At 33.9% G+C, this 24,449-nt stretch overlaps 1 protein-coding gene across 5 annotated transcripts in view; it reads left to right on the top strand.

Moving 5' to 3' along the window:
• The window catches only part of MKLN1 (muskelin 1), a 312,347-nt gene extending 292,885 nt beyond the window's left edge, over positions 1–19,462 (top strand). For 3 of the 5 annotated variants that reach the window (XM_074367050.1, XM_074367052.1, XM_045511055.2), the window contains 3 exons: positions 3,219–3,321; positions 11,029–11,083; positions 19,113–19,462. In XM_074367050.1, the coding sequence (XP_074223151.1) occupies positions 3,219–3,321; positions 11,029–11,083; positions 19,113–19,234 (280 nt within the window). In that variant the 3' untranslated portion in view covers positions 19,235–19,462. Of the gene's footprint in view, positions 1–3,218; positions 3,322–11,028; positions 11,084–16,593; positions 16,757–17,529; positions 17,683–19,112 lie in introns of all 5 variants that reach the window. The other 2 variants (XR_012508086.1, XR_012508085.1) reach the window with 2 other exon arrangements.
• The last annotated feature ends 4,987 nt before the right edge of the window (positions 19,463–24,449 follow it).

Raw genomic sequence — 24,449 nt, 5'->3', positions numbered from 1 at the left:
CGAATGGAGTCTCCGTTTTCCCCAGTCCTGGGGGGCTCCTGGCACCAAGCCCCACTAGCCTTCAAAACCAGATGTCCTGGGGTCTCCTCCCAATGCCAGAACCCTGGGCTGGGGAGCCTGACATGGGGCTTAGAACTCTCACTCCTGTGGGAGGACCTCTGCGATTTAACTGTTCTTCAGCTTGTGGGTTGCCCACCCAGGGAGTATGGGGCCCAATTATATCACGAGCATGCCCCTCCTACCGTCGTGCTGTGGTTCCCTCTTTATGTTTCCAGTTGCAGAAGATCTTTTTTTTGCTAGGTTCCAGTCTTTTCCTCGATGGTTGTTCAGCATTCGGTTGTAGTTTCATCGTAGTCGGGAGGAGAGGTGAGCTCATCTTCCTACCACTCTGCCATCTTAAGTGGAAGCTCTAATTGTTACTTTTTTAATGAAGGTACTGGGGATTGAACCCAAGACCTCGTGCATGCTAAGCATGCACTCTACCACTAAACTATACCCACCCCCGTCCTCCGACTTTTAATTGGGAAAGTAATGCATGATTAATAAAGAAAAAAAAGCCTCTCTCCCCACCAAGAAGAATTGAATCATTCCTCATCCCACCACTTAGAAATAATAACAATATTTTGGTGTATATCCTTCAAACTATATGGACACAAATAAGTTTTTGTTTGTTACCTGAAAAATAGAGATTATCCTGCTTGGAATTTGATTTCATTTAGTGAGTGATGTATTATAAACATATTGCCGTGTTAATAAATGCAAGTACAAATCAATTACAATGGCTGCATAGTGTTGTGCTCTGTGTAATTTATGTAAATAGTATCCTTTTTTTTTTTTACAATATTTAGACTATTTCCAATTTATTTGCTATTGTAAATAACACTGTAGTTAATATTATTATGTACTTCTATATACACCCCTATCCAAAAATCCTGTAGGATAACAGTAGAATTGATGGATTATAAGTTGCCCTCCAGAAAGTTAATTTTCATTCCTTCTGGAAGTAAATAGAATTATTCATTTTCCCATAGCCAAGCTATTCTGAGAAGTATTATTATTTTTGATCTTTGGCAGTTGTTTTTCTCCTTTAAAAATATATTAGTGGGCAGGTGAAATGACAGTTTTTGGGAATCTGAAATATTATGGCATGCTTTTAATTTCAAGGGCAAAACACCAAATTTGCTACTGTTTACCTAAAGTATAAATTTGGAAGGAGAGAAGTATACTGGATGCCAAGAGAGTGTCTTTGTTCTTAATGGTGCTATATGCAGTAAATAAAATGCCATTGTTTTTTCCTATAGCATTGAGGTTTCCGAACTTATTGATGATTTGGTGGGTAGAAATGGGCAAAAGGAGAAAAATCTAACAGGATTATTAGATTATTACCTATTCCTTTAGGTAGAGGGCAGAATTGTTGGCTGAAATGTAATTCTAGACCACAGGCACAGGTCCAGTAATGTGTTTGCAGGCCAAAAAAAAGCTTAGAAAAACGAAAGAGAAAACAATTTCCAGGAAAATGGATCTCTTTGCTGGACTTATTTAATAGGAGTAGGTGTATGTTAGTTATCAGGTTATGAAGGATAAAGACATACTTAGGATATCTCAGTGAAAAAGAATTTATTATGAGAATATCCAGAGAATTAAGGTACTTCCTCAGCACTTGAACAGTGAGGCATAATGGAGAATTGTTTAGGGTACTGAAACAAGTCTGATAGCTTGGAGCTACTGTAGTAGCTTTCCTTGTAATCGAGCCTTTCTCTGCTTCTGTCTTCTCCTCCTGTTGTACTGCTTATTTCCTGACTCTGCTTTCCCTCATGGCTTCAGTAGGTAGCTAGGTAGGAAGGAAGGAAGGGAGAGAAGGATAGGAAAGGAAGAAATCTACCATCTCATGTCTTCTGCTTACTGTCTTTGTGTTTGTATGCTTTTTATTTGTATCTCACATTCAGATTCTCTAAAGGAATATCTTCTTAGAGAGGATTCCCTAGAGAGAGTATCTCTGTTGGAAAGAATTCTGCCAGGCCACTTTATAAATTGCTGATCAAGCTTGAGACAATTGCTTTTGGCTCAGGTGCCAAAACTCTGATATAATCCATTGTAGATGTGATGGTAGAATAACATGACCTAAGAGACTCTCATCTGAGGATTGTAAGGTTGGCTGACAATCAGGGGTACTACCTGGTACAAGAAAACTGTAATTTTTGCTAGTCTTTGCACCTGCAGTTACCCTGTCACTGAGATTAGTTCTAAAGATAGGAAATTATTGATGCCATCAGCTGAACTCCATTGTGAAAGGCTCTTCACTATTTTCCTTTCCCAAATGAAATCAAATACCTTCTTCTCTTTCTTTCTATATAATATTTTGAAAAGCATACCAATTTATCAGAAATAAATCCATATGTAATTATGCTATAACAAAGGAAATTATTTTATTTAAATAGGTAAATCATCCCAAGCAGACTTTTTTAATTTAAGAAAACTTGTTTCCTTTTCAGCTTTGGAATCAGAGAGACCTGTGTTTAATTCTGCTTCTCCCACTTACTAGGTCTTATCTTGGCCAACTTCATTGCTTTTTTTTAAATGATAATAAAACTTGTCAGCTTAGAGTTACTGTGAGGGTAAATGAAGTGTTATATGTAAGATACTTGATACAGTGTCTAGCGTATAACAAATGATAAGTGACTGCTACAGTTGTTTTTGTTATTGTTATTACTGACTGAAACAGGAAAATAATCTCATTAAAATAGCTAATCAGTGTTAAGTGATACTCATTGGAAGAAACCATACTCATTTTGGTTTCTAAAGTGTTAAGTACCTCCAGTGGAAAGTATATTATGCAAATCTAAGAAAGTATTTTAATTCTGTCTACTTGTTTTTTTATGAAAGACATTTGGCTCTTTTGCAGTTCTGTTATGTAAAATATTTGACATACTCAGTATGTTTTGTAGTTGACTTAATCTTAGCTTATAGTTTTAACAGGAAGATGGGAAGTGCTCTTATCCAGTCTCTAACACCACCACAGGCATTGCCATTACATCCCCGGGAGCTCTGCATGTATACTATCTATATATGTGTATTCTTACTTATGGATTCTTAAACACAGGGTTTTTTAGATAGCCACGGTATCTCCTCAGACACAGTATTTCACTCCAAGTCTGAAAGACATTTCTGATGTTTTCTCATGACTCCAGACAATTATTATTCTTGTTTACATTTTCTAGGTTTGAAGAAAAGGCCCAAATGGATCCCCTTAGTGCTCTGAAATATTTACAAAACGATCTTTATATAACTGTGGATCATTCAGACCCAGAAGAGACAAAAGAGGTAAATGTGGTAATAAACTTCAGAAATTGAACATTTTTTTTACAATGTCTTTCTAACTTACATTTGTTGATTTTGCTGTTGGGTGTTTAAAAGAGAATGAGGAAAGTATAACACTTAAAATCTTAAAAATGGTACAGAGCAGATGAAATAAAAATTGAATGGACATATTTCTATGTAATTCTGTAAGATTCAGGTCTCACAAGAACCCATGATCCATTCAGAAAAGGATTCTTAGATACAAAGTTTTAACTTAGATGTTAGTTTTTGTACTGGGAAGGAAATTGAAATTTTCACTTCTTCCATAGTACTGTGCTTTTTTTACTTAAGGATTACATACACTTTTTCTATCGATACACCAAAATCCCCTAAAAGAAAAGAAAGAACACTCCTTTTTTTGTAAGGAGAAAGTGAGGAGAGATTGGTGGGAGTAGAATCCTTGGTGGTTTGATAACTTAGTTTATATGAATTTTGCAGTGGTATGGTTTGACCATAGGCTGCTAACTTTATTCATCAGTAGTCCCTAAGCTTGAGAAATTAGTAATCAATCATTATTTTTCAGGGTTTGTTGTTGTTGTTACATAACATGGGATGGAAGCAACTGTTAATGAAGATTTAATATTCCCAGGGCATATTTGCTTAGCCACAGTGTGTAAATACACCTGCAGTGAGTTTTATGGTCTTACAGCCTCTCTTCCTACTAACTTCTGAGATTCCTTTTGTCATTTTTTCCTTTTGCCAACTATTCTTGTTCATAGTTCATCTAGCAACATCTGAACTGCAATCCATTTTACCTTACAGTCTCAGAACTGGTGATTATATGTAGTTCTATTCCTTACATCTATTTCCCTGTTAGCTGTTGCTTTGCTTCGACTTTGTGATAGCAACTTCAAGCAGTGTTTTTCTCTGTTCAGCATTGACACAGGTTTCAGATTTTTGAATGACTTTCAGGCACTAGGTTCATTTTACATTCAAGCAATAGAGCCTGCATGTCCTTGGCACCAAAACAAAGAAATACTCTTTCATAGTTGCCTGCTATGAAAATAAGCCATGTTTCTCTTACTCAGTATTGGTTACAATCCTTCACTAGGTAGTGAATCACCAGAACACACTTGAAAACCACCTGAAAGGGGATAGTTAATTGTCTTTTGACGTGAATTGAGTCTTCAGTCAATTTGATACTATCTAAAATAAGGAAAATTATCGTAGGTTTGCCAAGTAGCAGAATATATTTGGTTTAATCTGTTATGGCTTATTAATTGAGCATAGTTGTGAAGAGTCCATTAATTTTCATTTTGTTAAACTATGCGTTTGAGAGTTATAAATGGATTTTCTTTTGTTTTCACCATAGTCTATCTAAAATTGCTGTAATTGGAGAACACTCATTTTTCTCTTATTTTTTAAAAACAAAACAAGTATTGCAGAGTAAATAATTTCAGCTGTGTGAGCTGCAAATAGGCCAAAGAAAACAGACAGTTTGTTCTTAAAGCTAAGCTAATGGGAAAAACCAGGGCAGAGAGGTATCTCAAGTTCAGTCATTTGAAGAATTTTGGTAGTGACTTTCTCATTTTCTCTTTTCTAAATAGTATCAATTTATGATTTTACATGTCACAGACTTCCATTCCATTTCTTAAAAGCTTTAATATATCAAGAGTTGTTTAGCCTCAGTAGAAGTTAATAAAAATGATGTTGTGTGTGTGTATGTCAACATCAGAATCACTTTAGAACTTTTTCAAAACAATATTGTCACTCTAAGATTCTTCTCTGTCTGCTCTTTTATAACAGAAAACTGAAAACACACCTAAAATTGAGAATTACTGGTCTTTAAGATTTTTATTTTGTTTTAAAATGTGTGAACCACTTTTGTTTTGGGAAAGAAATCTGTTGGTGACAGTTCTAGTATATATATCTACTTATAGTATTTGTTAATGAGACATATAGGCCTTTGCTTTCCTTATAAGAAATCATTCCACTTATCAAGAAAGGTCTTACTGATACTTATTTTCTGTAGTGGCTTGTTATTTATTCTCTATGTATGTTTTACAAAATTTTAATTATATTCAATGATTTTTATCAGCAACTTAAAGTGGCTTTTAGACTTTCCTCCTCTTTTTTAGGGGAGTGGTTATCATGATCTTTATCATTATCCCTGTTAGTGGGGACATGATTGTGGACTATCAGCTATATGCCAAATAATTCTTTGCTTTCCTCCAGTCTCCAGAACATGGGTTCTAAATTGGTGATAAGCCTATAATAAAGCTTGTGAAAATGATATTTTTTCCTAGAAAAGGGCCAGGAAGAGGATGCCTAAACCAATTCTACCATTTTCAAAGTGGATTCTGTAATAAAGAAAGAACAAGAAAAACAAGTTTTCAGCCAGTATTACACATTTTATATTAATTCTCTTTCTGCTGAGCTTCCATAGTACTGGTGTCATTTATTTAACAGACGTGTGTTGAGTCCCTACAATATGCCAGGCATTCTTCTAGGTGCGAGAGATACATTAGTGAACTAAATGAAGATACCTGCTCAGGAAATACTTATGTACTAGTGGGTGGAAACAATAAGCATATTAAATGAGCAAATTATGTAGTACATTAGCATTTGATAAGTATTATAGGAAAATTAAAAAGCAAAGTATATAGTATGTTAGAATTAATTAAATTATAGGAAAATTAAGAATAAAGAAATATAAGGGGTAAGAATCAGGCAGTTACAGTATTAAATAGGATAATCATAATAGACCTCATTTAGAAATCTGATTTGCACTAAGACTTGAAGGATTTGAGAGAGTGATCTAAGTAGATAATTTGGAGAAGATAATCCCTAGCAAAGGGAGGGCTAGAATAGAGACCCTAGGATGGGAGCATTTGACTTTGTTTAGAAGAGCACAGAAGCCACTGTGGCTGGAGTAGAGAGTAAGGAGAATGAGAGTAGTCAGAGATGAGGTTAGAGAGGTAAGTGTAGGTGTTGACAGAACAAATTGTTAATGACTTCATAAGCATTGTTAGGACTTTGGGCTTTACTCTGACTGAATAGGAGCTGATACAGGTTATTGTGCATGCGGAGGAGTGATATGATCTGCAATATATTTTAGATCACTCTGAGTACTGTATTGAGAATAGACTAGGGAGCAAGGATGGAGGCAGAAAGACCTATGAGGGAGGTTGTAGAAATCTAAGCAAGAGGGATTGTCGTTCAGCCCAAAGTAGTAGCAGTAGAAATGATGAGAAGTAAAACAGATCAGATTCTCAATATATTTTAAAGGTAGAATAGAATTTTATGACAGATTGGATGAATGGTTTGAAAGAAATGACTCCAAAGTTTTGAGCCTGAAAAACTAGAAGGATGAAGTTACCATCAACTGAAATGAGAAGGTGGGGACTCCTGACTGGAATTAGGAGTTTAGCTGTGCATATGTTTAGTTTTAGATGCCTGTGAAACGCCAACTTGAGGTGTTGAGGTGATAGTTGGATATTCAAGTCTAAAGTTTGGGGAAGAGGTCTGATTTTATTCAGATTGTGTGCTATCACTTAGTAACTGTTAAAATTCTAGATTGGTACATATCAGTGCTATTTACTTAATTAGATTGTTAAAATTCAATTGTTTTCTCCCCATCCTTCTGTATGTAGAGCCAATAAAGTTTATCTTTCATCTTAGAAGTTAGAAAAGAGGAACAAATAAATCCTAAATAGTAGAAGATAGGAATTCGTGAAATAGGAAACAATAGAAAAAAATATAAAATGTGAAAAGTTAATTCTTTGAAAAGGTGACTAAAATTGGTCAACCTCTAGCAAGACTTAAAAAAACATAAACTATCAATATCACAAATGAAAAGGGAAAATAATTACAGACCCTACATACATTAAAAGGGTACCACAAAGATATGAGCAATTTTGTCAACAAATTCAGAAACTTGATAAAATGGAAAAATTTCTTGAAAGATGCAATGTACCAAAACTGACACAAGAGGAATTTGGAAATCTTAAGAAACTGCATATCAATTACAGACAGGGATTGAATTTTTGATGGAAAACTTTCAAAGAAAACTCTTAGGCCTGGATGGCTATTTCAGGAAATTCTGTCAACCCTTTAAGGAAGAAAATAAAATACCAATTCTGTATAGATTCTTAGAAATCAGAGGAAGATAGAACACTTTCTAAATCCTTTTATGAAACAGCTTGACTCTGATATAGTAACCCAAAAAAGACATTACAGGCAAAAAAATTATAGGCCAATACGCCTCATGAATGCAGATACGAAATTCTTAAGAAAATTTTAGCTAATTGAATCCAGCAATATATAAAAAGGTTAATTAATGCACAGTGGCCAAGAGAGGGTTTATCCTAGGAGTACAAGTTTGCTTTAACATTTGAAAATCAGTATAATTCACCACATTGACAGAATGAAGGAAAAAAATCACAGATCATCTCAATAAGTAATGAAAAGCTTGTGGCAGGATGTAATATCCATTCATGATAAAAATTCTTTTTTTTTTTAAATAGTATTTTTAATTTTATTTATTTATTATTTTGGTTTTGGTCGGGGGAGGTATTTAGCTTTATCTATTTACTTATTTATTTTAATGGAGATACTGGGGATTGAACCCAGGACCTCGTGCATGCTAAGTATGTGCTCTACCACTGATCTACACCCTCCCCCCGTGATAAAAATTCTTAAAGCAAAAATAAAGAAATTTCATAAAGGACATTATGAAAAACATACAACTAGTACCATACTTAACTGTAAAACATTAAACTCTTTCCCTAAGATTATGACAAGGAAAGGGTACCTGCTGTCAACACCTCTGTTCAGCATTGTGCCAGAAGTTCTAGCTAGTGCAGTAAGGTAAGAAAAAGAAATAAACAGCATATAAATTTGAAGAGAGGAAGTAAAATTGTTTGTGTCTTTAGATGACATTATTGTGTACATAGAAAATCCCATGCAGTGTATGAAACAATATTACTAAGATAATTGAACTTAACAAGGTTGCAGAATACAAAGTCAATAGGGTAAAAAAGCAATTATTTTTATACTAGCAATGAACACTTAGAAAATGAAATTTTGAAACTTCTTTATATTATCAAAAAATAATCAAATATGCAGTAATAAGTATATTGAAATAAATTAAACAGTACCTAAATAAATGGAGAGATAAATCACATTTATGAATTAAAAGACTAAAAATTGTTTAAATGCCCCTTCCCCTTAAATTGGTTTTTAATTTAATGCAGTTCCTGTTAATATCCTAGCCAGTTTCAGATTCTTTGTTGTTGTTGAGGAAATAAACTAATTCTAAAATTTAGTGGAAATGCAGAAGGCTCTGGACTACCCAGAACAATCTTGAAAAAAGAAAAAGTTGGAGTTTTCATACTTATTACCTGATTTCAGGACTCTGTATAAAGCCATAGTAATCAAGGTGCTGTGGTACTGCCTTAAGAATATACAAATAGATCAATAAAACAGAACAGAGTTTAGAAATAGACTCACATATGTGCCATCAGTCGGCTTTTTTGACCAGAATGCCAAATCTAATGGGGAAAAGAAAGTCTTTTTAACAATGGTGCTAAATAACTGGATATGTCAACCTCTGTCTCACTCTTTACATAAAAATTAACTTAATCTGGATTATGGATCTAAATATAAAACCCAGAACAATAAAGCTTTAAGAAGAAAACAGATTATCTTTACAACCTCAGAATAAGCAAAGCTTTCTTGGACATGACACAAAAGACACATATCATAAAAGAAAAAACTTAACAAATTGGACTTTAGCAAAAAATTTCTACTCATTAAAAGACATTGTAAAAAAAATAGGCAAGCCACAGATTAAATAATATTTGCAGTAGATATATCTGACAGAAGACTGATACAGAATGTATGAAGAACTTCCATTATGTTTTTAACTCTTCCTTTCATTTCCTTTTTTTCTAACTCTTACTTAGTTACTTCTAACTGATATTGGTCCAGTTTCTGACATTCAAAGGATCATTAGTCAGGTGATTTATACCTGAAATTTTAAACACTACAAGCATAGGTGTAAAATAAATCCTGAGAAATCAGTGGTATCAACCGCTCAAGCCTTGCAAAATGCCAAGTAATTCCACTGAGATTCTGTTCATTTGTTTTTTTTTTTTTTTAATTGAAGTATTGTCAGTTACAATGTGTCAGTTTCTGGTGTACAGCACAGTGTCCCAGTCATGCGTATACATACGTTTTTCATTTTCATGTTCTTTTTCATTAAAGGTTATTACAAGATATTGAACATCGTTCCCTGTGCTATACAGTCTTTTGTCTATTCTTATTCCTTCCTTTAACTTGCCTGTTTTCCAGAATCCTCGTTCAAGATAAATATAAATAGTTCTCCTAAATTTTTATATTTTTACCAATTTGTTAAGTACCAGCAATGCAATAGTTTTGTCCTGTTTTATTTTGTTATTGTTCATTTACATTGTCTAACTTAAACTAACTGGCTAGCGTGGGAATCTAATCAACATTTATTACATTTTTTTCAGTGTGATGAAGGTAAGCCCTTATAATTATATAATAGTATAATTATACATGACATGTACATGTGGAATACCAATCTAAGTTGTAATTTAGAAATGACTTATATGTAATAACCATGCTTTTTCCTCAGAGTTTGATTTGTACAGCAGAGATGTCAGGTATCTTACAGTAGCATATACTTATTTTTGAAGTGAGAATGCATATCTACTAAAAGTTCAGTAACTGTTTACAGGGCACCAGTCTGTACATGATAGAGGCCTAAATGAGTTATTTTATTTTTCTTTTTTTTTTTAATTGAAGTATAGTTGATTTATAATATATTAGTTTCAGATGTACAGCATAGTGATTCAGTATTTTTATAGGTTATACTTTATTTAAAGTTATTATAAAATATTGGCTAAATTCCCTGTACTGTACAATGTATCCTTGTAACTTGTTTATTTTATAATTGGTGCCTCTTAATCCCCTATCCTTATATTGCCCCTCCCCCCTTCCACTTTCCCACTGGTAACCCCTAGTTCTCTGTATCTGTGAGTCTGTTTCTGTTTTGTTATAGTCATTCTTTTGTTTATTTTTTAGGTCCCACTTGTAAATGATAGCATGCAGTGTTTTTCTTTCTCTGTCTGACTTCACTAAGCTTAATACCCTCCAGATTGATCCATTTGTTGCAAATGGCAGAATTCCATCATTTTTTATGGCTAAATAGTATCCCATTATATATATATATATATATATACACCACATCTTTATCCATTCATCTGTTGATAGACACTTAGTTTGCTTCCATATCAAGCTTTATAAATAATGCTGCTGAGACTATTGAGGTGCATGTATCTTTCAAATTAGTGTTTTCATTTTCTTTGGATGTATACTCAGGAGTGGAATTGCTGGGTCAGTTGATAGTAAATTTTTTATTTCAGTTGACCTGTTACTCCTTAATAAATACGTATTTTAATATATCTTTAAAATAAAATAATTCCGGGACTTGGTCTAGTATTTTGGAAAATGGTAATAGTAGTCCAGAAAAATAGTCAGCATGTTCTTTAATCTAGATACTGTGTTCTTCTTGCCACTTTCTGGTGAATAAACTTACACAACACATGTAGAGACATCCAGTGGCTAATAAATGTTCAAAATTACAGAAATTATTTTTCTCCAATGTGCTTACCTAGCTAATTTGCTTCTATTTTTCTTTTACAGTTTCAGCTCCTAGCTTCAGCTCTGTTCAAATCTGGTTCAGATTTCACAGCTCTAGGTAAGTATTCTTGTGTAGTTTATTGGGCCATATGCCCTAGCATTCGGGAGGTTGGCTTTTGATTTCTTTTAAATAAAACATCAGATGAGATGTCATCCAAACAGATGAAGCAAGTTTCAAGGTAGAATGCAAAATTTCTGATAACCTGCTACAGGGTTATTTTCCAAGCATCAGTCACCAGTTTGAGTCAGTTTGCAGTTCCCGTTACACCAATTGCTGGGTTACTATGCAAACTGATGGCAATAGGAGCCTGATCAAAGTTAATAAAATTGTATAGCATTGTAATGCAAGCTGTATTACTGATACACACTTACCATGAGATAACACTTGTTGGTTGAACTGTTTTCCTCTTAGTTTGTTCTTTGTGGAATTGTGTGGTGTCAACAGAATGGTGGTGGGGTGGGCAATGAAATGAATGTTTGGGAGCAGAGAAATGAATTATCTCTTTCCTGAAGATGGTAATTTTTGTATGTTGATATCAATTGTTCAACTGTTACTCAGACATTCCAGATATGGGCATCAGTGTTCACTTAGTAGTACTCTCATTTAGTATTAATGAATTATTAAAATAGTTAAACTAGACTGTAATAAAGTAGGGAGTCTGTAGAAGTTCCAGAATATGGAGCTTTAGTCAGAAGTTTGGGAATTTACAGCTTTCCTCTTGTCCTTATAAAATGCAGTTACATAGTGACTGCTTATTAATCTTATTAATGCTGGGACTGTTACTTGCCTTGGAGCTGAGCAACAGTATTGAAATTTTCCAGCATATGTAATGTAATACTTATATCTTTGAAATAAAATAACACTTTGGAATATCGGTTTAATTTTTTTCATTGTTTGTCCTTTTGTCTCTTAAAGGTGAAGCATACCTGAAAGGAAAAATAACAGATATATAATTCTGGTGTTTTTCACTGGTATGGGAAAGACTAGCAGTGTTTCTTGGGGTCTTGCCCTTTCTTTTTCTGTAGTAAGTAAGTAACTGAGATGTCTCTAGTGATCAAGGCAACTCCAGTCCTGAGTTCTAATTCCAGAATGTGTAGGATTCCACAGGGCAGGACTGAGTGGAGTGCTATAAAACAAAACTCTGATAGGTTCTCCTAAAAATTTACATAATTGTTTACCACTATTCCATAAACTCAAAGGCTTTTAAAAAATATTTTCAGGTTGTTAAAAATCTCAACCCTGAGGTTGAGAATCTAGGTATAAGAATTATTTTAGAAAGTTCATACCATTTTGAATTTTGTCCATTTGAAACAGAGACTTAGTGATACATGAATTGGGAACTTGCACATAGACATTCATTTGAATGACTGTGTGCCTTGATAGGTGTGTGGATACTGCAATCCAGAGCCATTGTTTCTATTTTATTGGTGAACAGGACTAAAATGTCTCTGGCTGACTTATATTTAGGCTTTAGAACAAGAATTTCTTGGCAGTCATTTAAATATGTTAGACTGGTGTCAGCAAATAGTTTACCTTTAGTTTAATTCCTTTCTTTTTTTGCCCTATTCACTATTAGTAATATATTTTTCAGGAACAGTTTGTTTTACTTGGATTCTAAACAAACCTCAGATACACTGAGATCAGTACAAACACAATAGAAAAAATATAAAAAGGGAAAAATTTCTGTGGGATTTTGTTTCCTGCCTTGTCTAAAGAGAGGCAGTTTGTTTAGTAATTAAGAGATGAGTGTAATATAGTGGTTAAGAATCAGAATCCAGGTTCATATACTAGCTCTGCTACTTGCCAGTTTTAAAAGTGATTTAGAACAAGTCACCTTTCTAATCATTTACTTCCTCACCTATAAAATGGAGGTAATGAGAGTACTTACCTCAAGTTGTTGAGAAAATTAAATAATTATGAAAGACAGCAAAATAAAATCCTCAGTAAGTGCTCCGTTCAACAGGGTACTACTGTTACTACTTGCCTTAAAATGTAATCTTCTTTCTAACTTTGGTGAATTTGGATAATGAACAAATTCAGGTTGATTACTCTTTTTATAAGGAAAAATTTGATATATTACTTACAAGCAAAAAGTACTTTTCACAAGGTTTCATGCCTGTTTAGAGTACCTGGATCTTATTCTCATTCATTTTCTGATTGTTTTATCTTTACTTCATTTAGAATTGAAATCTAATAGGTTATTTTTTTTAATCTTTTTTTCTTTTTTGTTGGAGCTACTGGGACCTCATACATGCCAAAAGCATATGCTCTACCATTGAGCTATACACCCACCCCACCCTGAAATCTAATAGGTTACTTTATGTATAGATGTATACACCCTTCATGTACAGATAACTGAATATTTCATTTTATAAATTATTCATTCCAAAAAATTGCTTCAGCCAAACTTTCGGACGCCCTTTGGGATTAACCCAGTTTATCTTAATCTTGTAAAATTGAATAAAATTATTTACTAATGTTATATGTAATTTAAAGAATTAGAAAGATGGAAACTGATTTATAAACAGCTGATATCATCTTAGTTTTGAAAAATGACTGACTTTAGAGAAAAATAACCTTTGGGGATGTTTAGCCTAGAGCTTCTGGTGGTTGTCAGCACTTTTTAACTTGAACTCAGACATTTTGCTAATTTTAAGAGGACATTTTCAGCAAGGTATGTGACAGGGAAAATCTGGTCTGTAGAAACATAATGCCTTTTTTGATCTTCACACCTCTCCTTAGAAGTTTTATAGTCCAGTGTGATGTGCAAGTATAAATTCAGACAAATGTTTAAAATATTTTAAGTCTAAAGTTCAGTGCTCTTTGGTACTGTGTTGACATTTGTGAATGAGGAGCCTTACGAATTTCACATCATTCACTGTCCCCTTTTAGCTTTTATTCTTTTGCTTAATCTGCCAAACTTAGATTTCAGCAAGATACTTTCTTCAAACTCCTGTCTGTAGGTCACATGTTTACAGGTGTTTTTTATGTAATAGAGTTTATTTTAGAAATAAACAAAGAAACTTCTGTCTAGGAAGAAAATGAGAATTCTTGCTATTTCTTCTTTACCATAAATAGGAAAAGCTACCTAATCTGTGTAGGATGTTAACTTAAAAGTATATTCCTAATAGGTCACTTTCTTTTAGAACAGTCATTGTCTTTAGTCATAGTAGTAGTGATAAAGTGATAGCTAATATTTATTGAGCACTCACTGAGGGGCCAGGTACTATTCTAAACACTACATGTTATAACTCATTTAATCTCCATAGTAACCCTATGGAGTAGCACTAGTATGACCTTTTATATATGAAGAAACTGGAATGCAGAGAGGCTAAAGTAATTTGCCCAGGAACAGTGCTATGTGAGTAACAAAACCAAGATTCACAGCTTAGTAGTATGGCTTCAGAGCTCATTCTCTTAATCACTAACTATACTACCTGTCATGGAGCTTCACCAGTTTGCATTACTGAGTGACAAGTTCCTCGTTCAGCTGTATGTTGAAAATGAAGTGAGGGAAACAGTGATTAGGAACATGAGGTTTAGAATCAGTATGACCTTCTTTGTCCTAGCTCTATCATTTAAGTAGTCATGTTGCTGTTGATGAGTTTCCTGGAGCCCCACCCATTTTTAATGTATATTTTTAAAAACACTGACAATAGATAAAGTTTAAGATTCTCTTTGAATAACTTCCCTCAATCTCTGTCCCTTTCCCTCAAGTGTAACCACTCATCTGGAAGATCTTTACACACACACACACACACACACACAACCATGCACACAGACATACAGATTCAGTTGACTCTCATTATTCACAGTAATATTCCGTATAGTCACCTGTAACACTAAGTTGGTAAATACTGACCCATAGCTCCTATGAAGATACAGAATTAGATTCCTGTGAGACTCTTGTCACAGCCTTTTTGTCAACCGATCAACATATAAGTGGAAAGACACCTTATTTATATATTGTTGATTCATCAACATTGAACTCACAACCAACAGCCCTGTAACTCATTCCTGAACAAAGCTTATCTAACACGTGTATTTTCTTCATAAGGGACATCACAACCTTCTTGCACTTAGGAACACTAGCCAGCACTTCAGCACTATACTTGGGGGTCATTTAAAGCAGTGAAGTCACCAACAAAAAGCACAAGATGTGAAGAACATGACACCAAATAGACTGTGAAAAGGATGCTTGTTTCTGGTATGAGAGCTGAAACAAGAAGGCAGAGCATTACCTAGTTTGACCTCAGTTGAGAACATATGCATGTGGTGACTCAAGTTTTTTGCCACTCTGTGCATGTATTTGAGTGACCACAAAAGTGCCACAGATACTGATTTTGAAGTTACAGATTTTAGTGAGTGGGCAAATGCATACATACAGAATCTGAATAATGAGGATAGACTGTATATATGCACATGCTCAGATGTATGTTTTTGTGTGCTCTGGTTTTATTCATTATGTAGTATAAAAACATGTATTCTCCACATAACTTTTTAAAATTTAATGATGTGGCTTAGAGATGTTTGCATGAAACTGTACTAGATTTATTGTATTCTTAAATGATACACAGTATTTCATAGTAAGGATCTACCATAATTTAACTATTCATCTAAGGATAGTATAAATTTCAAGTTCCTCATTGGTAAATGGTGAATAAAAATAGATGTTTTCTTGAGGGTTAAATGAACTTAGCACATTGTATACAATTTAATAAGCACTCAATGAATATTAGTTAATGAGAATAAATAAATGGCCTTTGGAGTCAGACAGACATGGGCTCACACTCCATTCTCTTCCTTCACTCACTGTGATACCTTATTAAATTACTGAATCTCTCTAAGTTGTCTCATTAAATTAGAGTTTGTGATAATTGCTTCGTTGTTCTCTGTGACAGTGAAATGTGGTCATACACATAAAAAACCTAGTGAGTAGTAGGGATTCTGTGTTTGTTTCCTTCCCTCCTAAATCATTTGATCTCATGAAGAAATTATTTTCATAGAGTACTATCACAGAATCCATATTTTATCTTAAAAATATAATGTACCGTGACATTTTTACAAATAAAATAAGACAAGGGAAAAGCTCTAAAGTTGAATACAAACAGAAACAAACATGTTTATCAAATTAGTAACATGCTCACATAGTAGGAGGAAAAGGAGAATTAAACCTCTTTAAGCACAGCTTAGACTATATGTTCTCAGTGAAATATACTCTAATGACCATAAAAGCAAGGAAATCTTGAGTTTTGTTGGTAGTGGTTTGGGTATAGTAATTCTAGAACTTGTTTTGTGTGTATTTTAGGTTGAGCAAATGAATTAATATGAGATTGCTGGGAGTTGGTTTTCCTAGTAGGAGAAAGGAGATATGAATAAGGAATGGGATAGAGAGAGGAAGAATCCTGTGAGTTTCTTTAAAAAATTGAATTAGCAATAAAAGCATAGACTAATTATTTTATTTTGTATATAATATGCATACATATATGTATAGGCCTAGAAACACCACCACCTCTGGCAATTAGCACAACTGATCTTGGTTTCTAAATATTGTTCACCACTGAAAGGAATTAGGGCTCCTGGGGAAAATGGCTGATTCCAGAGTTGTGTAAAGATGAGCTTGGATATCTTACTTGTGCCAGAAAGGAAGGAAGTACTCAAAAAGTAATGGGGACATTTCAAAAAGACATAGAAGCCAGCTCAAAAGAGCCCTCAAATCTGGGACACCATGTGAGTATTAAAATGAATGACAGGAATGAATATAACCTTTTGAAACAAGAAAAGGATTCATGAATACATACTAACACAAACAGAAATAAAATGAAGGGAGGAAAAGGAAAAGCTCTTCTTTACAATTAATGTCATCCAATAAATCTAGAAGTAATTGTAGAGTTAGAAAATCAGCATCACATAAATAATAATTGTTTTAACAAGAATCATCAGTTAATGCTAAAATCATTGAGTGCAGATCTTTTAGAGAAAAGGACTATCTTCCACAGCTTTGGACTATCTTCTCATCAATATTCTATTAATTGCAAAGATAGAAAAGAACACATTTACACTGGAGAAACCTGGCGTACACCAGCTTAACCAGATGATCAAAGTTAACATCTTCAGTATTAGGGCACACTCATACCATGTGCCTCCTAAGATGATGCATTAGGAAGGACACAGCATCACTTACGTAGTATCCTTGCCAGAACTGCATAAACTGAATCTGATTGTGAGGAAGCAATCAGACACCCCAATTTAACACATTCTACAACATAACTGTTCTGTACTCTTTGAAAATATCAGTGTCATTTAAAAAAACAAAAACAAAAAAAAAAAAAACAAAAAAAAGCAAAGAGAGGCTGAGGAACTATTCCAGACTAAAAAGACAGTGATCATGGGTTGAATTTCAGATTAGTGGGGAAAATGACTAAAAAAAGATTAGTGCATATATGTTAAATTTCTTAAATTGAATATATAGTGGTTATTTAAGTGACTGTTCTTATTCATAGGTGAAATGAACTCAAATATTTAGGGGTGAAGATGTCTACAATTTAGTCCCGGATAGTTCCACAGAAAAAGTATGAGTGGGGCATATATACACACATAGAGAGCAAGAGAAAATGAGAACATATGTGGCAAATGTTAACAGTTGACTAATCTAGGTAAGGGTGTATGTATATGAATGTTTGTTGTACTAATCTTGAAACTTTACTGTGAGTTTGAAATTTTTCAAAGTAAGTTGAAAATAAAACAATTTAGAAAACTCAGAAAAACATAAAATAGGAAAAGAATATAATGTCATCATTCAGAGGTCACCTTTGTTTACATTTTGGAGTGTTTCGAATTCTATGATATGATAGCAGGCTTTGTTAAAACCTTAAGTCTCAAAGGAGTAAACACTTGCCCTCACACTTAAAATAATATATATATTTTTTAATTAATAGGAATGTACCTTTCTTGAGGCATTGTTTATTTTCCTTTCAGGAAACTGGTATCCTTGGCATCGTTCTTTTCTGTTCATGTTCTTTACAAGATTAAAAAGGCAGATTGCATCTAAAACTGTATTCTAAGTTGAATGAAAATTGTCCAATTTGAAATAGCCTTCACTGAGTATCATGGCATATACAACTTTCTGGCACTATTTGTCTCTGGTGGCACTCAATATGGCTTTATGCCTCAGCCATTTCAGGAATGGAGAAAATCAAAAAAGGACTTTTGTTTGTTCATTTTCATTCTTCATTTGTGCTGGGAGCAATATGCCAGATGACTAAAGGAAAGAGGTATCTCCCAGAATATTTCCTTGGCTGGGGTGAACTTGAAAATTAAGTGTTTACTAGAGGTTAAAGGGGAAAAAAATCCTTTAGTTCAGCGGTCTTCACCTTTTAAGAGTATCTTTCACTGTCTGATATTCATCTAGATAAAAGGAGTTCTTTGTGCTCTATTTTTCACATGTGTGCCTAGCATAGAGCCTGATGCATAGTACTGTAAATAGGGGATCTACTATGTGCCAGGTACCATTCTACGTATAAGTATATTTCTTAACCTCAAGCATGTATGTTTTCACTCAGTTCTCTGAAACCACTTCCAGCTCTCAGAGCCCTAATGACTTTACACTACTTTCTAAAGACCTCTTTCATTTTGATTATATTTTTATTATTAAAAAAATTTTAGTGATCAAAGCATTAAAAAGTCAGAAGAGAGGAATGAAAGTTCCTCAATATACTAGAAGAGGGAAATGCTTGTAGGGAAGAGAACAGAAATCAATATTAATTACTAAAGTAACTAAAGTTAATAGTCACTCTCCTTGATAGTTTTCACATAATTGCATTTAATTTGCACGATAAACCTATGATGTAAACAGGATTACCACAGATTTACAGTTGAAGAAAAAGTTGCAGAAAGGCTGATTCCCTTACCTAAGACTATTGCTGGATAGTAAAACTGGGATCAGGACCCATGTTTATCTGGTTTTAAAGCCTGATTTGTTTTTGGTTTTACCATTATACATTGCTGGTTTTCTCAGGTAGCTTTTCTGTTACATGTTGGGTTTTAAACACAGTAGATGAGTTTCTTTGTATCTCTCCTTCACCAGGCTTTTCGGATGTGGATCACACCTATGCTCAAAGAACTCAGCTCTTTGACACCTTAGTAAATTTCTTTCCTGACAGCATGACTCCTCCTAAAGGCAACCTGGTGGACCTCATCACACTGTGACTGAAGAGTCTGTGGACAGAAATGGAGCACAGGAGTCTGCTTTCAGTATTTTGGATTTCAACTCTGTTAATTGACAATTAGGCTGCAGTGAACAAGGACTGCACCAGAATTCTGAAGGGATCTTTGCTGTCACAAATTTTAACCCTCTTCCTTCATACCTGACCTCAACCCTGTAGTCCTCATCCCATTCCTAAATTAGGCTAATAAAGTGAATTGATATACTTTCCATTTAAATATATATATATTTTTTCTTACTTTAACTTTTAAGAATTCATGAGTATAAAAGAATAATCAGGCAGTATACCCTTTTCTGATTCTTATTTCATTTTTATAAAATTGGGGCAGGTAAGCACTGTTCACAGACTCAGTGCTACAGGAGTTGTGATTTTGTTGTTGTTGGGTTGTTTGGCCTTTCTTCTTTCTCCTTCCTTCCCATTTCACTTTACCTCGCATCACACAACTGCTTGTAAGTGGTATGTATCATTTGTTTACCTCTTTCCTTCATTCTATATAGTTCTATAGGGCAATTAATATATGTTTAAGTGATACATGTGTCTTTGTTGACTAGAGTCTTGTGTTACATTAAACAATAGGAGGAACAGAGGGCTCAAATTTATGCTTCTTGTCATAGAACTAAAAAGTGAAACCCAAGATTGATCCAGGCACTCGTCTGAGATTGGTATATAGTATTTCTGTAATGGTATATTTTATAGTGGATATTCAAAGCTTTGAGTCACAGAAACCTTAAACTGAGGAGAGAATATAGTTCAGAACCTTTAAGAGCCATTCTCAAAATTACCAGCAGGACGATTTTAGTAGTGATTAATATGTTCTTTGATATCTTTGTAGCAATTTTGGAAGAAAATGACTCTTTCCCCTGGTAGGGCTGTGCAGAACCAGGGCTTCCATTTCTTCCTTGTGCTAGCTCTTTGTAGCATTTTCATTTGGGAGGATGGATTTCCAGAGCGATGCGTTTGTTTATTTCTATGTACGTTGGCTCCCTACATCTGCTTCTGTATTTTAAAGAATAATGGTTTCTAAGTTGTCCAGGGGAATACAACTGACAGGCATTTCATTAAGCACACAGACCAGGCTCTTTTTAATGGAAAAAAAAAAAAATAATGGTGCAAGTATTTTTTTTTAATTAAACTAAAAGGCAGATGAGCTTTTCCACCGTTCCGTTTTGTTTTGTGTTTTTGAAGGATGAAAATATGTATCATTACATGTGATGCTGTGGAATGTCACATAGGAAACCTATTCCTGACCAGTGCTTACATTTGGTCAAAAAGTGTGCTGTATGCAACTGATACCCACCATGCTTAAAACAGAATAAGTATAATAAACGTCCATCAGTCCAGTGACTCTTACAAGTGAATGACTTTAGAGAATTTAAAGTAGCAAGATTAGGCCTCACCAAAGAAAGAAGAAATTGCTTTGCACTTTGGAAACATCTCGTGTATAGGAATGAGACTTTGAGATCCCTCTTCAGTCTGTCCTTATTGCATGGTTTCATGATATTTGGGGATGGATAGAAATATATCTGTCCTAGTTCTAGGCTTGAATCTTGGGCTCCTTGTCTTTCCAGGCATCCCAAAGCAATCAGTAGTGATTTATTAAACAAATAGATATGTTCATTACCTTGTGAAAGATATAGTATATAATACAATTAGTACCAAACTGTGTAGCTGCAGAATAACCAATTGACTTTACAAGTAAGTAGAATCTAATTACATACATATAGTTTCATAAAAAGGCTTCCCTGAATGACAGTCAAGAACAAAAAATAGTAATATTGCTAATATTGTAGCCTATTGAATCTCATTTTATGGAAACAGGTTCAAATCATAGAATCGAGAGGGAAGAACTTGGTAAGAGTTTCTAAATGTAAAATCTCTAGTGTTGCTTACTGTGAATTCTGGCACTTTAAAAACAATAACCAAATGGACTTGTGCTGCCCTCCAACATTTATTTTTATAGTGCTTTTTTGGGTCATTTTTTCGTTCGTTCCTTAGGCTCCATATTTGGAGGAAACTCTGTTCTTTACCTCAATAATTTTGCTTGTTTTTATTTTTCCCTGACTCTCCACTAGTTGTTTTCTAAACATATGTTTGTTCTAATTTCATCTTTCCTCACTTTAAGTGGAACTTTTCCCCTTTTCTTCACTTACAGAATTTTTTTTCACTAACATGTTTAAATGGCGTTGAGTCATAGCAAACCATTTAGTATTGCTTAAGTGACATAGACTGTATTTAAGAGGTTATTGACACAGTAAGTCGGAATTTGTACCGTGGAGCTTTAATGGGGCACTGCTGGTTATGATTACAGGAGAATGTAGGGCTTCATTATATCCAAGACCAATACTGAAACATTAACTCACATTTCACATCAGAACGCTGATTTGAAACTTGTTTATATATTTAGTGAGAATCTACATGTATTTCCAAGTATTCTATTCTAGCAGTATATTATAATCTAAATAATCTAATTTGGTATTTAGATGCCTTGTTGGTAGGTAGCCAAGTAGCTATGCTTTACTACTTAAATATTCTTTCACTCTAGTTTAGTGAGTCCCAGATTGAAACACTTGGTCTTAGATGTATTAGTGGGATACCATTTGCTCGATTTCATTATCCCTAGCTTCAAGTTCATTCCCATTTCTTTTTCCTGATGGAATATATTATTCCAGAATATCAAACTAGAAATCATTTAAACTAGAAATACACTAGATCTCTAACATTATTTTCAGTGCTTGTACCTAATGAGAAATTATCTGATTTACAAGATACCTCTAAACTGTATTTGCATTTTGTGGAATGACAGAGACCTCTTGTGGCCAGCTTGATTAATTCAAACATATCAATCTCTTATGAAGCAAAGGAATTCAGACTTGGGTGCCTAACTCTATGGTAAAGCTGACAGTATTGATCTTTAGCAAGATTGTCTTTTTAGACCTGGTTTTCATTAAAACTGACTTGTCTGTGTCTAATTAAAAAGTGATAGAAAACATTGGAAAGTTAATTCACTGATTTACCATGGAAAGGCTTGTTAGGTTTAGAGTTCGGTGATTTGTTTAAGATCATAAAACTACATTCTTTGGTGAAATACATCTTTTGAGTATAAATGGTTTGCCAGCTTATCTTTCCAGTGGATTTCTTCACATCTGCCTTAAAAGTGCTATTTAAAAAAAAAAAAAGCACTATTTAGAGATACATTAATAGAGTTTCATGTAATAAAACAGTTTTAAAATCTAATTTACAAACAGAAACTTGTTTGAGGCACTTAATCATTTGGTAAGAGATTGAGAATGATGCTTAATGAATCAAAGAGCAGTTAGATTGGAGTATGTTCCTGATTTTATTCTCTGAATTATACTCAATTTCCTGGTAATTACATGAAGATGTTACCCTATAATTATTCTTAACACTATATGAAATTCATTGGGTAATTGTGGGTCATTTGATTATTTCCTGGGTGAATGTTGTGTTAACTCTTTAGCTGGCTGAATGTTGCAAAGCAAGTGAGAATTATGGTTTGAAGTGATTTCTATGGGAGGGGATCATTACGATGTGTACTCTAAACAAAGTTATGTAACTATAAAAAAAAATCTTTTGTAAACCTTCTTTTCTTAAAAATACATGTTCTGACGCAGTTTCATCCTTTTGTAGAAATTGACCTGAACTTTCATTAAGTTTTAAATTCTTGAAATAGTCCTTGATCTGAGATGTCAGGCTCCCTCACAAGAAGTTTATAGTTATTAGCAGAGTAATATAGAGGGTCTGCATGAGACCATAGTTGTAGATTAGATCTTTGGGTTCTTTCGGGCAAAAGGTTTGTAGTCCTTCTTAGTCAAATAACATTATTCTTTTGTGATTTTTTACTATGGCCTATATTTCCCTGTGATGTGGATTAATGATGAAATGATATGGCTATGCAAAGCTTCTAGTCTAGAGGTATTTCATTTGAAGGTGGGAGTTTCAAAGTTTGTTGAAATAATTAATTAGGAGCCAAGTAGACCAGCTGAATGAAGTCACCGGTGTTTGTTTTGTTGGAGAGGACTTATTATTGTAGTTTATTGATTTCTCCACCAAATGCTCTTTTATTTTTCCCCAAAAATGCTATCTTAAGAGATTTTATTTATAGATTATTTTTAAATTACATATAATGCCTTGATTTCTTCCTACCCACCAAATACTATGAATTGTGTTTCCATTATTTTTCTTAGCTAATCTGACTTTATTCTGGGCTTTTTTTTAGCCCTACCCTTCCTAGGTTTTTGTGTGGCATTGCTTACAAGTGCTGTAATGCTTGCAAAGAAAAGGTCAAAATCATTCTAAGGCAAACATACTCTTTTATCTTTGTTTATGACAACAGATTAGTGAAATTAAAAATTGTGCATTATTAAAGAATTTACAACCTTTAGAGACTGCTATAAAACTACTTGAATCATTTTAATTAGAGGAATAGTAATATGGCTGTAGCAGCTTTAATGGAGGAGCCAGTGTTGGCTGCTTTCCCTGGCACTAAGTACAGTCATAAAACTGTTGATAATGTGCAAGTTTCATAGTAGAGCTTATGAAATTCAGCATGTCACCAGAATTTTCATTTGCCTATTGTCTTTTCTCTCTGTTTTTTAGATTTTTTTTTTCCTACTCCCACCTCCTCTGAGTAGCATTGATTTTCTACTAAAGTTGGAATTTGTGTTAAGAATTGACTTTCAATTTCTGAGATAAAACATCAGGAATAGCTTTGATTGCTATAAAATTGCTGGTATTCATTCGTTTTTTTTTCTTAAGTAAAAATAGTGCCGTCTAATAAATGTCTCTTCCCCTTAAGAATGTGAATTTAGCTCAGATTCTGAATGACTGAATCTTATTCCCAGACAATCCTTTGACGATAGATTTTATAGCCCTAACCTAAGGAGTCATTGGAGGCTATAGTAAGTCAGATTTTCTGGTGGTGCAGAGAGAAATGCCCTTGTGGGAGATCGTGTCACTCCATGTCTTTCTCTATTAGGTAGTACTTTAAAGTTACAGGTCTTGAACTGGATTCCAAGTCAACTTAAAAACATGAAAATCAAGGTTAGTTCTAGTTTATCTTCCACAGTAGAGTCATTATTTAGAAAGAAGTTTTACAAATATACTATCATGTCTTCTAACACTGCCTAGCTTGATAGAAAACAGAATGTTATATGGATGTTATCTGAGAGCTATGGGTC

This window comes from Camelus bactrianus, chromosome 7, assembly GCF_048773025.1.
Source record: "Camelus bactrianus isolate YW-2024 breed Bactrian camel chromosome 7, ASM4877302v1, whole genome shotgun sequence".
Lineage (NCBI taxonomy): Eukaryota > Metazoa > Chordata > Mammalia > Artiodactyla > Camelidae > Camelus > Camelus bactrianus.
Note: the sequence above shows the minus strand (reverse complement) of the source record. Positions and strands in the feature narration are given on the sequence as shown.